Raw genomic sequence first — 14,190 nt, 5'->3', positions numbered from 1 at the left:
GTATTGACTACTAGAAAGCTACAAAGAAGGTAATCAAATATCTTTAAGGGTTAAAGGATTTCATGCTCATATATAGACAAACTGATAGTTTGGAGGTGATATGCTACTTTTATTTAGATTTTGTTGGTTGCATTAATACCAAAAAAATCACCATTTGGTTATGTTTTTATGCTAACTAGCAGAGCTATATTTTGAAGCAACAAAAAGTAGACCTTGAATGCTACTTTTAGTATGAAGGTTGAGTTTATTTCTTATTTTAAGGCTACCTCAATGTTATATAGTTGAAGATTTTTATATTTGGGTTTAAAGTTGTGAATTCAATTGTTAGGCCATTTAAGTTATATTGTGATAACTCTGTTGCATTATTTATGGCTAAGAATAATAGAAGTGGAAGTCAAATTAAGCACATTGACACTAAATATAATCTAACCATAAGAAAACGTGTTCAGTGGTCATTGAGCACGTTAGCACTGAGTTGATGTTTGTCGATGATCCTTTGAATAAAGACATGCCATCAAAGAATTTTAAAGATCATTTAGCGCAAATGAGAATTGATTCCATGTTGCGGCAATCATTATTTTTACTTTGATAAAACACTTATTCAGTTTTTCTCATTTTGTTGTGCACATATTTATTTATTTTGAGAAATTTCGTTTGACCTAGGATAAACATATGGTTTATTCATTATAGTCAGGAGTTATTGATGAGAGACTTATATATCGTGATACGTGGATAATACTCACTTTTGGAGGACCTGTCGCCATGATCCTTGTATTTAGTTTCTTGTATCGATTGATAATGGAATAAATGGACCAAATGGGTGAATGTTAAAAATCTCTTAAATATGTGATATGTGGATCATATGATAGTTAATTATTTATATTGATGTGTTCCATTTGTTAATCAATTCTATAATTGTTGCATGTATTTTGATAATATAATCTCATATAACAACAATTTATTATGGCAAGTTTTGTGATGCAAAAACACATTTTTAATGACAATGATTAAATGTAGTCTTAATTCTTTTTCGCATTAGTTTTACGTAAATATGAAAATAATATCTTCTATTTATAATTATTATTTTTAAATTTGTTAGTCTTTTTGAATGATTGAAAAAAATGGAAAATGACAAAATACGTGTTTTCACCTGATAATAATGTTCCCAATTTAAGTTAAACGATTTTTTTAAAAAGATTTATTATAAGAATCCAATAAGATAAAAGGTAGATTTTGCGTTGAAAGGAAACCTAAAAGACCAGAAAACTAAAAACGTGGGCGTTTAAAGAGTCTAGTAGTTGCAGTTTGATGAAGCGGTCCACGTCAGCATTCTGAGATGGAGGTGGTGGAGCAGAGTAGGGGCCCACTGTGGAAATATATAACGGGAGAGGGGAAGAGATTAACGGGTCCCGCTCCCGTGTTACGGTTTCTGATTGCGACGTGGTAAGTGTAATGTTATTACGCGGAGGACAATCTTGTCATTTCCTCTCTCACTTCCTAACAGACACACAGCTCCTACTGTGAAGAGGGGAAGAAAGAAAAACAGAAACAAACTCCCATCCCATCATCATTCACTTCTTTCGGTTGTTGTTGTTCTTCGGTTTGGTCTCAACTCAACCGAATCACCTAACACCCACTCCTGGATGCATTAGACAACAATGGAGGATTCCGAGGTAGACCTTTCCCTTCCGTTGCTCCGCTCCACTCTTTTCAACTGCTTCTCCCGCCGCCTACCGCGGTTTTGTCTTCTTCTGTTTTTTATTTTGTTTCATACGAGGAAAATCGGTTCGGTTTTATTGTTCTCTGGGTTCATGGGAATGGGGACGGTCGTTTGTGATTTATGGTGCGTTTGGTGTTTTGGGTTTTCATTGGGTGTTTTGTGTTTTTGATCAGAAATTGACGGCGTTGAAGAAGGCTTACGCCGATATCATCCTCAACACGGCGAAGGAGGCCGCGGCGCGTATCATGGTGTCGGAGCGGAAAGCCTCGCGCTTTCAGCAGGAACTTGTTTCTACCAAGGAAGAAGCACTTCAAATGCTGCTTAGGCTCAAACAAATGTTCGATTCTAAGGTCTGACAATCACGCTCTTGCAAAGGGGTCTCCTTTTATAAAAAGATTCTTTCTTTGCCCTTTTACGCTTCGCTTTTGCTTTTATTGAAATTGGTGTGTTTGATTTGGAGTTTGTTACCCTACTCATGCTTCGTGATTCTGGTTTTGTGTGTATTGCTTTGTTCTCGATTAGTAATGTTTCGAGATTCTCGTTTCACTGTGTTTGCTTGCGTCGGTTTGATGAGTTTAATTTAAAATTTCTTAGCATGTGGGTGGGAGAAGAAAGGAAATTCTTGATAATGGAAACGCGTTACTTCTTCGTGAGGTTCTTGAAAAATCTTCAAGTGCTTAAATGTGGGTTGCTTTGAAATGGTTATGCTTGAATGACTGTATTGTTTCAGTTCATCATGTGATATCATTGATATGGTCAGTGTTAGGCATTTTAAATCTGGGGTAAGAGTTCTTCAGAATTTTCACATCACATTGTTGTTGTTTTTTAAGATTCAGATCATTGAATCTTGCTCTATTTTCATCTTTGAAACACAGGGTTGTTTGTTGGAAAATTCTTGCTAAAAATAAAAGGGGTTCACTATTTTTTTTGTTATGTGGCATCTTTTCCTGGTCATTAAAGGAATGCAATCAATAAACATTTTATAAAGTATGTGATATAATCGTGACTTGGTGTCAGAGGGATCCACTGGTACTTCTGTAATTGCCTAACTCTCCATCAATTTACTACATCATGTTAGAGGATGAAGCGGACTTGATTGTGAATGTAGGGACAAGACTATTACTGGATACTTTTGAATGCTAAACTTGTTCTATTACTGGGGAATCATATAAAGAAATATACATTGTATTATTGTTTCAAATTTTGAAAGTAAATTTAACTCATAGCAAATGCAGTGATTTTTCAACAGTGAGAGATTACTACCATCATAATATAACTCATGCTAAATGCTAACCTAAGAGATTCATGGGGCTCACAATTGGTGCCATGCTGGAAGAGATTCAGAGTCTATACAGGCAGCACCACCAACCATGCTTTCTTTATCTCTCCAGTGAAGTTATAAAGGTATTCATATGTTTCTATGCCACTGGCCGCACCTAATAACCAAGTATTGCCAAAAGTAATATGGTTTAGCTCAATTGTCGTGCGTGTTAGTATTTTGTTGCGTTATATATGAACGAGTCTGCATACAAAAAATGCTATTAGAAATATATTTTGACTTTAAACGAAGATTCATGGGTGATTATCTGTTGCTGACCTGGGTGTGGTGTGGCCAAGCTGGAAAATACCAAAGAAGGATAGGTGATGTTGGTATTAGAAATACATCTCGACTTTACAGAAAGATCTTTTTTATCCTGGGTGAATGAGTGCATGGTTATCAGTCCCTGACCAGGGTGTGGTGTGGCGAAGCTGGAAAATACCATGGCAGGATAGTGAATGTTGGTATGGTCGCAACACTGATGTTTTCTAATAGATGATCAATACTTTATTCTATGGACATTGATACTCAAATAAAAACAAATTGAAATAGTAGTGTAAAGACAGAGCAAAGAAGCTGGGGCAAAACCAGACCTATTAAGAAAAAATATAGACTGAGTGTGAAGGAAGAACATGGTACGTAGACAACATAACAGTCCAAACAGCTGTACTATGATACGTGTGAACATATGGGTGATCAGAAGTGCTTTTAACTTATTCCCCCAGTTTCTTTTTCTACTTATATATTATGAAGAAAAACGAACTTTACCTATTTCGATGTGCCCTTCTACGTTTATATTCTTTCTTATTTGTGGTCCTTGCTTCCTCAACTAATTTACTCCCCTGGATTTTTCCTGATAAAATGACTTATTCTATGAAAAGATTGGTAGATATAACCTAATTATCCCATCATCAACTATAGGTTGTACAAAATCCTTCCTCTTCATGGTGTGGTCAATGAACTAGTTTGCCATAACTTTGGTGGTTGGTGTCTTGCATTTCAGATATTTGGTTCTGATCCATCTTGTGCTGACTACCTGAAAAGTTTGATTGAGGCGCTTTTTCAACATACAACACGTCTTCTCACAAATATTCAGGTGATTTAAGCGACTTTTCTGTATAACTTTATTTCAAATCTCTTGATAGTTTTATAATGTCTGATTTGTATTTTTTGCTGCAGGAATTCACAGCCCGTCCTGATATAGCCGATGATTGTTTCTTGTTGGCATCAAGGTGTATTCGCTACTGTCCTCAACTGTTTATTCCCTCATCTGTTTTTCCTTCTTTAGTTGATTGCTCTATGATTGGCATCACAGTACAGCATAGGTACAGTCTCTCTCTCACTAAAAAAACTTGAAAGCATCATCCATTCTTGGGAAAGTGTGTTGTGTGTATTCATGATCCTTTTGTATATAATTTAATGTTGAGAGGCAAAAAAATCCTGTTGTAGCTAATTTTCACTCTGCTCAATGGCTCCCTTTTATTTACTGTGATTGTTTACCCTCTTTTGCTGTTTCCCTCTGTAGGGAGGCTTCTAATTCCATATTGCATTTCTTGGCTGATATTTTTGATCTTGCAAATTCCTCTGTGGGGGAGCAATTTATTCCAATAAGAGACGGTGTAATTATTCCTCGAGGTGCCAGCATCACCAGAATTTTGGTTGCTTCATTAACGGGAGCACTTCCAAAATCTCGAGTGGACGTGGTAATTTCTCTTTTTCTCATGCAACGTCGACCGTCTATATTTGCATATGTTAACTTTTGACGGGATTTAGTTTCGATATTTTTTTTAACTTTTGTACACCTGCTCCTTCCCCAGGTATCTTATACGCTACTGGCCTTAACTCGATCATATGGGATGCAAGCGCTGGAATGGGCTAAAAAGAGTGTTTTATTAATTCCGTCGACAGCTGTTACAGACGTGGAGCGATCAAGATTCCTAAAAGCTCTTTCTGATGCAGCATCCGGAGGTGATACTAATGGGCTTACCGTTCCTGTTGAAGAGCTCTCAGATGTTTGCCGACGTAACAGATCAGTTCAGGAAATAGTTCAAGAAGCTTTGAGACCGCTTGAGTTGAACATGGTGAATGTATCATAGACGATTGGTAATGCCTGTGATAGGGAGGGCCATTTTGTTTAGGTCCTGTCTGTTAGCTAGGCTAGTTGGTTGTGTATTATCTATCTGTTATATTCTTTTCTTTTTTTATCTATTATCATTCTCCAATTTTTCAGGAGAATTTGCCCCTGCATGATCTGTTGTGTTGGCCGGAAGAAATTAAAATGGGTGTTGTATCTTTTATTTGTCTTGAGATGTGGGATTGGTGAGTGATGTTTGTCCCGGTTGTCATTTTTGGGGGGAGGGAGGTTACATGGTATACAATTGTAATTTAATGGAAACAGAAAAAGTGGGGGGAAATAGAGAACATTGATAAGTTGTTTCAATTTTTTAAGTTTGGAATGAATATGGAATTTGGAATCTGTGCACTGGTTGTGTTAGGTTCGTCTCACTCATCTGTTAAAATGAACGAAGAGGGATGTCAGGATCCAGATATGTCACACATTGGATCATAGAATGAATGACTTTGACCAACTTGATAGCGATGTCAAGAAAGTGTAAATCAGCTCTTCTGGATGCATGTGGCGCTCACCTGACAAAATTTTAGATTGGATAAACTCCTGATAGGATTTGTTTATACAAGTTCTTATTAATGAAAATTACATTTAATATTGATTTCATAGTTCAAAGGTTCTTAAAATTGTAGTAATTATTTATATAAATACTATTTTTCAACTTTTGAATAAATATATTTTAACCGGATTTTGTTTTACAGGGAAAACTTGAATACATTGTTAAAGCAAGGATGGCATAGTGCGTGGGGGGCACTTGGCTATATAACATGTTTTGATGCAAGGCTCCAATCTCATCTATTTGAGCGACACTTTCCTTGTTTGAGCGTTTTATCAGCAACCATATTTTGTCATCGCGTATAATGGTGTAATCATGTGTTTAAATTGGGAGAATTTTTGTCACCTTCTCCTTCGGATTAAGAGAAGCCAAACGCAGGTTTGTTATTGCGGAATTGACGAGGAACACTTGTCTCCAATCTCGAACGACAACAGTGACTGATACAATGCAGATTGTTTGACTCGTGCAAATGTTGTCAACAGAACAGAAGCGGCAAAGACCTTAGTTTTTATATCAGTTGAGCATAAATAAGTCCAGAAAATGGATATTCAGTTATGGATTATTATAGATAAAATCAAAACCAACTGAACCTCAAATGGAAATTCATCAAATAAAATTTTAATATCAGTCTCAAAATATTTTATTAATGTTTTTTTTTCTCTTATTTGTTAATCTTTTTAGATTTAGTTCTTTTTTATTAAAATTATTCCCTCATGTTCCTAGTCGGCACCCTCACTCATTGTCAACTACCTTTCTCCCGGCACAAGAAAGAACTGGATGCAAGTCGTTGAAACAGAATTCAAACATGCGTTGACTTGAATCTATGGATTGAATCTAAAATTTCAATCACTTAATTCAAGTCTTGATTCAATTGCATAAAGTGGAAATCGAAAAAAGAAGGGGAGAAATTTGTAGTTAGCTGTATATTATAATTTAGTTATATTCCTAATTAATACAGATTCTTCAACAATTTTTTTAGCTGCTTTTCTTTTATCCAAACCTGCAAGTGAAGTCCATTCATTGAATTTTGATTGAAGTAGTGAATGAATAGCTTGATTTTGCAGTTGAATTATTGTATGGTGCTTTAGGATAATAAAATAAGCGAAACAACTTCTCAGAATCTAAAGAAAAATATTTTTATATTTTTACCAATAAAAATTCAATTAGGAAACTATCAAAATTTACTTTAAATCTTAAAATAAGATCTATCATCAAAAAAACAATTAGATAAGATATTATATTTTATCGATAAGAATAATGGTAAGAAAATTAATATATAGAATGAATCAATAAAAGAAGATTTAGATAAGTTTTGAACTTTTTTTGTAAATTTAAATATTTTTTATTAAATCTTTATTAAATTTTTCTGTAATCAAAGTTTTTTACATATTTCAATTTAATTCTTAAGTAATGTAAAAAAATAATTTTTATTAAAAACATTTTAAGTAATAAGAAATAACATAAAATCATCGATTGCATAATGATTACAGTCTTTTCGTCGATGTAAATAATAATATAAAAATTATCATTCAAAAAATAAACTTATTACCTTACATTAACTATAATACTATATTATATTAAATACAAAAATTTTATTTTTTTTTAATTTTTAGCATACTAAATTAATAAATAAATAAAATAGTAGTTTTGAAAATACAAACTTAATCAAACCTAAAAAAATTGACAACAAGAACATCCTTAGTTTAGATTTATTTATTTGAAAACCATTTATTATTGAAGCATGATGGGAGGAGCATGAACAGCGCGTGGACCCATCCTCTGAAGTCCCTGTTCCTAGTTCCACTTTAGCTGGACTAATCGAATCAATCTCATTCACATTCACCAATTGGATTCAGTGAATGCAAAGTGCAATGTAATCTCTTCTCTTTCTCTCCCTCCAACAAAAAATGGTGTCAACAAATGAGAAGAAGACCAACCTCGCCAAACTCATCATCCCTTCTTCTTCATCTTCTCCCTCCCCATCCCCATCCATCACAAGCCCACACGTCATTCACAGTAGGTCCCACTCCTTTGTGGGTCCCTCCCCCCGCATCGATCCCTCCTCAACCCCTCTCTTCTTCCTCCAAGAGGTCGACGACGACGACGACGAAGACGAAGACGAAGAAAAGGAACCTCTTTCTTCTGACCCTGTTAAGATTGGACCTTCCGATTTTCATATTCTTCGTGTTGTAGGGCAGGGTGCCTTTGGCAAGGTCTTTCTCGTCAGAAAAAAAGGAAATGGCTTCGATGGTGATGCTGATGCTGATGGCGATGGGGTCTTCGCCATGAAGGTCATGAGAAAGGACATCATCATAAAGAAAAACCACGTTGATTACATGAAAGCGGAGAGGGATATTCTCACTAAAGTCCTTCACCCTTTCATTGTTCAGCTACGTTACTCTTTTCAGGTCTCTCTCTCTCTCTCTCTCTCTCTCTCTCTCTCTCTCACTCTCTCACTTCCTATTTCACTTCAATTCATTCACACAATCATTTACTCAGCATGTGTTATGTGCAGACCAAATCTAAGTTATATTTGGTGTTGGATTTTGTAAACGGAGGGCATCTCTTCTTTCATCTGTATCGCCAGGGTATCTTCAGGTTTTTTTCTTCTTCTTCATCTTATGTGTTGCAATACACTTTTGGAAGTTCATTGAATTTTAATTATCCGTTTGTTTTGGTGTATGTGGTGAGTAGTGAGGATCAGGCAAGGCTTTACACTGCTGAGATAGTGTCTGCAGTTTCACATCTTCACAGCAAAGGCATCGTGCATCGGGATCTTAAGCCTGAAAACATTCTAATGGACTCTCATGGGCATGTAATAATAATGCCAATGCTACTCACCTCCTATGCCTTGTTTTCTTGCATCAACTTTGCTTTTTCTACTTTGACTTTTGATAGTCTATTGTTTTCTGTTTTCTGTTTTCTGTCTCACCTTGTGGGGTTGTGCTCCTTATTCTGATGTATTAAGTTTGCTAAGTTCACTGTACAATATCTTAGATGGCTGAGTTGTATAGTTCTTCTTTGCTGTTTTTGCTCTGCCCGTGTGTAGGTCATGCTCACTGATTTTGGAATGTCAAAAGAGATTGATGAATTGGGAAGATCCAACTCTCTTTGTGGGACCGTGGAATATATGGCTCCTGAAATTCTTCAGGCTAAAGGCCATAACAAGGATGCGGATTGGTGGAGTGTTGGTATCCTGTTGTATGAAATGCTAACAGGGAAGGTAATGCCCATCTGCACCAAAAATGCTAACAACACATTTTCTAACACTTATCATTATCTTAAAACCTAAAATTTACTTGAAATTACAATTTTTTGTGGGTCTCATATCTCATTTAGATCACAAAAGTTTGTGGGTATCAAGACTTTGTTGGTTTCAGTGAATTTTAATCAGTAATAAAGAGCATGTTGGGGGTATTTTCTTGTATGTATCTATGAGTAGGTTGTGGGTGAAGGTACCTAAAGTTGAATACTTGGAATTATATGTGGACCATAGCAATTTGCACGGTTAGAAATTACAATTCATGAAGTATTTGGCCTTGAATAGAGAACGTTATTAATCAAGATGTGTATGTCTTGGATTAGGCTTAGTGTACATTTTTTTTTTTTTTTCAAAATTGATGTCTGAATGAAATTGTTTATTTGCTGTTTATGATAGGAACCTTTTCTATTTCATTTATTTTCCATGTAAGAACACAAGGGGAAGCATTAACTTGTCATGGTTTATGATTCGATTTGGCAGGCACCGTTCACACACACTAACAGAAAGAAACTTCAGGAGAAAATTATTAAAGAGAAAGTTAAACTTCCACCATTCCTTACCAGTGAAGCTCACTCATTACTCAAAGGAGTAAGTAGACGACAGTATATATGGTTTTCTTCCATTTTGTTTCTCTATCGTCTTCTTTCACAGTGCACCTACAAGTATAATATGCCTGTTACCTGAACGTAAAATGTTTATGTTGTAGATTTCTGAACCCACTGCATTAATATTTCGCTGGTTTCCTTTTCTCATGCCTATTTCCTATTTTTGTGTGTGTGAAATCAAATGTCAGGAGGTTCTACTTCCAAAAGTGATCCTTACCTAACGTATTTTTTATAAATTTTCCTTACCTAATGGCAATTTCTGGAGAAATAAAAACTTTGACGACCACATTTATGTACATGCTATTTTGCTACTAAGCATGAATATTCAAAGGATAGCTTAGAGAGATAATAGGAGAACGCAGGGATACAAGAAAAGTTCTTACTCTGGGACGTGATGTTTCAAAATATTGTGTTTTGAGATTAAAAGATTAAACTTTGTATGGAAAGAGATAGAGGGATCCAGTTCCAAAATCCGTTCATTCTGTTTACTTGTTACAGTTGCTGCAAAAGGATCCAACAACAAGGTTAGGACACGGGCCAAATGGAGATGAGCAGATCAAAAGTCATAAATGGTTTAGGTCAATCAATTGGAAAAAATTGGAGGCAAGAGAAGTGGAACCAAAGTTTAAACCAGATGTGTCTGGGAAAGATTGTACAGCTAATTTTGACAAATGTTGGACAGCAATGCCCCCTAATGACTCACCAGCAACCACACCTACAGCAGGTGACCATTTCCAGGGCTATACTTATGTGGCACCCAACCCTTGGCTTTCTTCTCGTTCACTACAATGAACAAGGAAATCTGTACATGGATCAATGTTTCAAAATAAGACCTCAATAAGACATGTAACCAAAGTCTTCTCTCACCATGTAACCCATTTGTAATGGCCCATTGCAGAGAGTACAGAATGTTTAGGGGCTCTGATATGACCCGTTATGTTTGTGCAGCTTGGTTTAGTTCTTGTTTTAAATTAAGGTCAACATTAACATTAACATATTTGTACAGCCAGGTCCCTAAAGAGGGTGAGGGTGTATAACATATTTGACTTATTCATCAGAAGAATTTGCATGTATGAAATTGTATTGTCTTATCTTTTGCAGCAACACAACTTTAAGGTTGATGCATTTCATCATTGCTCATTCTTATGCATATGTCACAACGAGCTATTGAACACGTAGCTATCAACTGTTCTGCTTATAAGATCTAGAAAGTTTGATACTTGTTGCCACCAATGTCTTTGGTTCCATTTCCTTCCCCTTCAAACGCGCACGTTTTTTATTTTGGTTAGGAATAATAAAAACTTTTGTCTAATCTATCAAGGTCAAATCTTTGGGCGTTTCCATCACTGCATGCTGGAGTAGTAGAGTTAGATACACTGGATGAGACGATTCCAAGCGTCATTTGTAAGGTGAGAGCTAAGATATGATAATCGTTATTTAAAATGTAAAGACAACCATTAAGAAACAGTAACATTCTGAAAAACACAAATAAGAGATTAGCAGTATGAAAGAATCTTATACCTTCACGACTTTTAAGACTTTGCGTAACCCAAACATAATTAAATATCAAGCCTCCGTAACATGTGAACTACGTGAATGATATAAGATCAGTGTAAATTCTTCGCCACATCTCCCCAATCTCTGGCCATACGCACCAGTCACTAAAATCTACTTTTTTCCCCGTTTATAGTTTTATAAAGCCTAGAATCTTAATGGTTTCAACAAATGGATCAAACCAATTATTAATGTTATGTGTCCTTACTACATGTTTTCATTCGACATACAAGACAACAAAAGCAACAAGATTCCATCTATATTACGTGGGCTCTACTCTTTGCAGAAGAACCTTCATATAACTGAATGAGCAAGGGATCCACCCACTAAAGAAACTGAGATTAGGAGAAAGAACCCAAAAAGACCAATTCACCCACCCCCATCTACACCCTATGCTTATAAATAGACCTTGCTTAAAAATGTTGCAATAACCACCATCTCTTGAAACACCAAGTTCTGGTTAAGCCAAAAAATCATGGATAGAATCAAATCCAAGAATGAGAAGTCTCTTTGTGAGAAGTCGATGAAGGTGGTAGTAAATATCATTAAGCTGTCTTCTTTCTCTATTGCACAGAAGAGTCTTGGTGGCACGAGTAAAAAGAGTGGTCCAGAGTCTGATATGGACTCTGATGAGGAAGCACCGGTTCCTGATCAATTTCCTACAACAAGAAGATCGCAACAGCCACAGAGCCGTGCAAACCCCACTTACGTGATCAAGTCATGTGGGAGCAACGGATCAACAGAACATTTGATTTATCAAGAAAGAGTCCCCACTGATGTTAACCCAAATAAAGAACAGTGTGTTGATGGATTGGCTTCTGACTATATCAGTAAGATACGCAACAAGCTTGGGCGTGGTGTATAATATTGCCTTCACAGCTTTTTGTGTGCTCCATGTATCATATACTACTTAGATATTCATCCCTTTTGGTTCAAATTAACATGATGTAATAAACTTAGTTGTTGGGGTTTCTAGCTACAACAGAAGTAGTTGTTTTGTTTCTGATGAAACCCGATTCAACTTTTTCCTTGATGCTTTATTTAATATTCTTTGCTGGATGGACAAGTATTACATGTAGACTAGTTTATATAGATGATGTTCTGAACACACGAGTTTGCATGAATTATGTTATTAATGATTTCATTTGGTTTTAAGTTGATATTTTGGATCCAAATAATGTGTTTAGTAAATCTCTCTTCAGGGCAAAAGATACTAATAATTCCAAGTATTTGAGTGTTGCAGTCATAGTGGTGGTTCAAGATATATGTGAGGATAAAAAATAAAGTACACGAAATCGTGAACAAGTGGCTCAAGAATATGATTGCTAAACATCCTGATGATGGAAGGTACCCCAACATTTTAGCTTCTAATTTTTTATTAATTCCAATTTTAAGCTCCAAATGTGTGTGTATATATATAGAGAGAGAGAAACAGAAAGCCTGAGATGGAATATCTTTTAATGACCTTATTTGTGCTTATAAAAATACCTTGATAAATTCTTTATCTTAACTGAGTTCTTATTTTGAACTTGCTAAAACAAATTCTATTTAACTTATTTCAATAATCTTTAAAAGTTAACATATGCAGTATTTATGAGTAAAACTGGGTGAGCATAACCCAAATAGCAGCAAAGAGATGTCCACTTTATGTGTCTTATACTTCACCAGCCAACCAATATGCTTTTTACCCAGTAGCTTTCAGCATCTTTTCTTGTTCTTTTGGCATTCTCATTATGTTATAAAAATAATTTTACTTCTCTTGCGTATTAAGCCATCCATGTGCCCTCAAATTCTACACAAACAATTGTCTCATGTTAAAACTATACAAATATATTTTTGAGAAACATTGGTTGATACAAGTAGCACCATCTTACATTTCTTGACCAAGTATTAAAGATTTGAATTTTAAGGATGTCTGAAATAAACCATATTATTACTCACATTGTGTGTACTTTAATTTTGGTATCAATACTATAGTTACAAAAAGGAGTTATAAGGTGGTGTTGGGTTTATGTATATATTTCATATGTTTTGGTAAATTGTGATTATATATGAAATTGGTCTTACACATATAAGATATTTGACACCACTTTTATATTAAAATCTTAAAATAATGGTGTTATGGACCTTTATTCTTATATAGTGTTTAATTTTGTTTATTCTATCCAATATAGAACTTTGACTCATACTTAGACTATTCCCAACAAGTGAATTGGTGTTAAAAGTTAGAAAGGAGGATAAGAGAGTTTTTGAGTTCAACTCCCCTATTAACACTTGAAATGTATAAAATTGATCAGGAGAAATTGTGGATTTAACTTCTCCATTAATAAAATACTAATAATTAACATTTATCGATATTATAAGAGAAAAATATACAAATAGTTTCATGACAGTATAGACCAGCAAATAGCATGTACAAGTTAAGTCTTGAATTAAAATTGTGTATTGATGGTAGGGACAAACATTTGTACAGAAGGAACTTATGCCTTTGAAGGGAATGGCTGTAGCTAATTGGGAATCGAAGTGAACCAAATGTTCAAGAATGTTGGACCAGCAGTGTGAACAAAACATTACATCAGCATATGATGATTATGATGATCATGTCAATTCCTCTTCAACTATGTGCTCTGGTCGTTTGCTTCTTCTATCTAATCACTTCAGGCTTCATTTTCTTCTTTCATAATTCGTGTTAATCGTGCCTTCTTTTTGTTCAATAAATAAGCAAAGCAAATCTAATCTACACCTTTGTTGTTTGGAGAGAATTGGTGGGAATAAGTAAGCAATTTTTTCTACTCTTCACACCCATTTCTGGGCCACTCAGACACTATAATGTGCTCAAAAGTGTAATTCCGTTCACCTCTGCAAGACAATTCTCGTTTTTCAACTAATCATAAACACCTCATTAAATAGTTAATAACCCTTGACTTATGAAAAACTAGACCACTAATTTAAGTTACGATTAAAAATGTTTGTATAATTTAGGGGATTAAAAGTGTTTTCAAATATATTTTGATCTTTCAAATTTAATTTGATAGAACATGTTAAAC

General features: G+C 35.1%; 2 protein-coding genes across 3 annotated transcripts; both read left to right on the top strand.

The window, feature by feature from the left end:
* The first annotated feature begins 1,474 nt into the window (after positions 1-1,474).
* On the top strand, positions 1,475-5,514 carry LOC114172954 (transportin MOS14-like). 2 transcript variants are annotated; one of them, XM_028057127.2, is made up of 6 exons: positions 1,475-1,673; positions 1,894-2,070; positions 4,042-4,134; positions 4,218-4,363; positions 4,564-4,741; positions 4,856-5,514. In XM_028057127.2, exons 1-6 carry the CDS (start codon positions 1,659-1,661, stop codon positions 5,132-5,134), a joined length of 888 nt encoding a protein of 295 aa, XP_027912928.1. In that variant the 5' UTR covers positions 1,475-1,658; the 3' UTR covers positions 5,135-5,514. The 2 variants fall into 2 exon arrangements, with proteins under 2 accessions (XP_027912928.1, XP_027912929.1); XM_028057128.2 differs by lacking the exon at positions 1,475-1,673 and adding an exon at positions 2,956-3,124.
* A 1,960-nt stretch (positions 5,515-7,474) lies between these two features.
* On the top strand, positions 7,475-10,680 carry LOC114177798 (serine/threonine-protein kinase AtPK1/AtPK6-like). The gene is made up of 6 exons (XM_028063336.2): positions 7,475-8,130; positions 8,238-8,320; positions 8,417-8,537; positions 8,772-8,945; positions 9,465-9,572; positions 10,088-10,680. The coding sequence occupies exons 1-6, from the start codon at positions 7,630-7,632 to the stop codon at positions 10,379-10,381; spliced, it is 1,281 nt and encodes a 426-aa protein (XP_027919137.1). The 5' UTR covers positions 7,475-7,629; the 3' UTR covers positions 10,382-10,680.
* The last annotated feature ends 3,510 nt before the right edge of the window (positions 10,681-14,190 follow it).

This window comes from Vigna unguiculata, chromosome 3 (assembly GCF_037176805.1).
Source record: "Vigna unguiculata cultivar grain cowpea cultivar isolate G323 ecotype 2 chromosome 3, ASM3717680v1, whole genome shotgun sequence".
In the NCBI taxonomy this organism is placed as follows: domain Eukaryota; kingdom Viridiplantae; phylum Streptophyta; class Magnoliopsida; order Fabales; family Fabaceae; genus Vigna; species Vigna unguiculata.
The sequence above is the reverse complement of the archived record's forward strand: the minus strand, read 5'-3'. Positions and strand labels throughout refer to the sequence as shown.

What these genes read in the sequence shown, in the direction of transcription:
- LOC114172954 (XM_028057127.2), top strand. An exon ending in AACAAATGTTCGATTCTAAG is followed by an intron (nt 2,071 to 4,041) that starts GTCTGACAATCA and finishes CTTGCATTTCAG; the next exon opens with ATATTTGGTTCTGATCCATC. An exon ending in GGCATCACAGTACAGCATAG is followed by an intron (nt 4,364 to 4,563) that starts GTACAGTCTCTC and finishes TTCCCTCTGTAG; the next exon opens with GGAGGCTTCTAATTCCATAT.
- LOC114177798 (XM_028063336.2), top strand. Translation starts at nt 7,630, where the DNA reads ATGGTGTCAACAAATGAGAAGAAGACCAACCTCGCCAAACTCATCATC. An exon ending in TATCGCCAGGGTATCTTCAG is followed by an intron (nt 8,321 to 8,416) that starts GTTTTTTTCTTC and finishes TGTGGTGAGTAG; the next exon opens with TGAGGATCAGGCAAGGCTTT. An exon ending in CTCACTCATTACTCAAAGGA is followed by an intron (nt 9,573 to 10,087) that starts GTAAGTAGACGA and finishes TACTTGTTACAG; the next exon opens with TTGCTGCAAAAGGATCCAAC.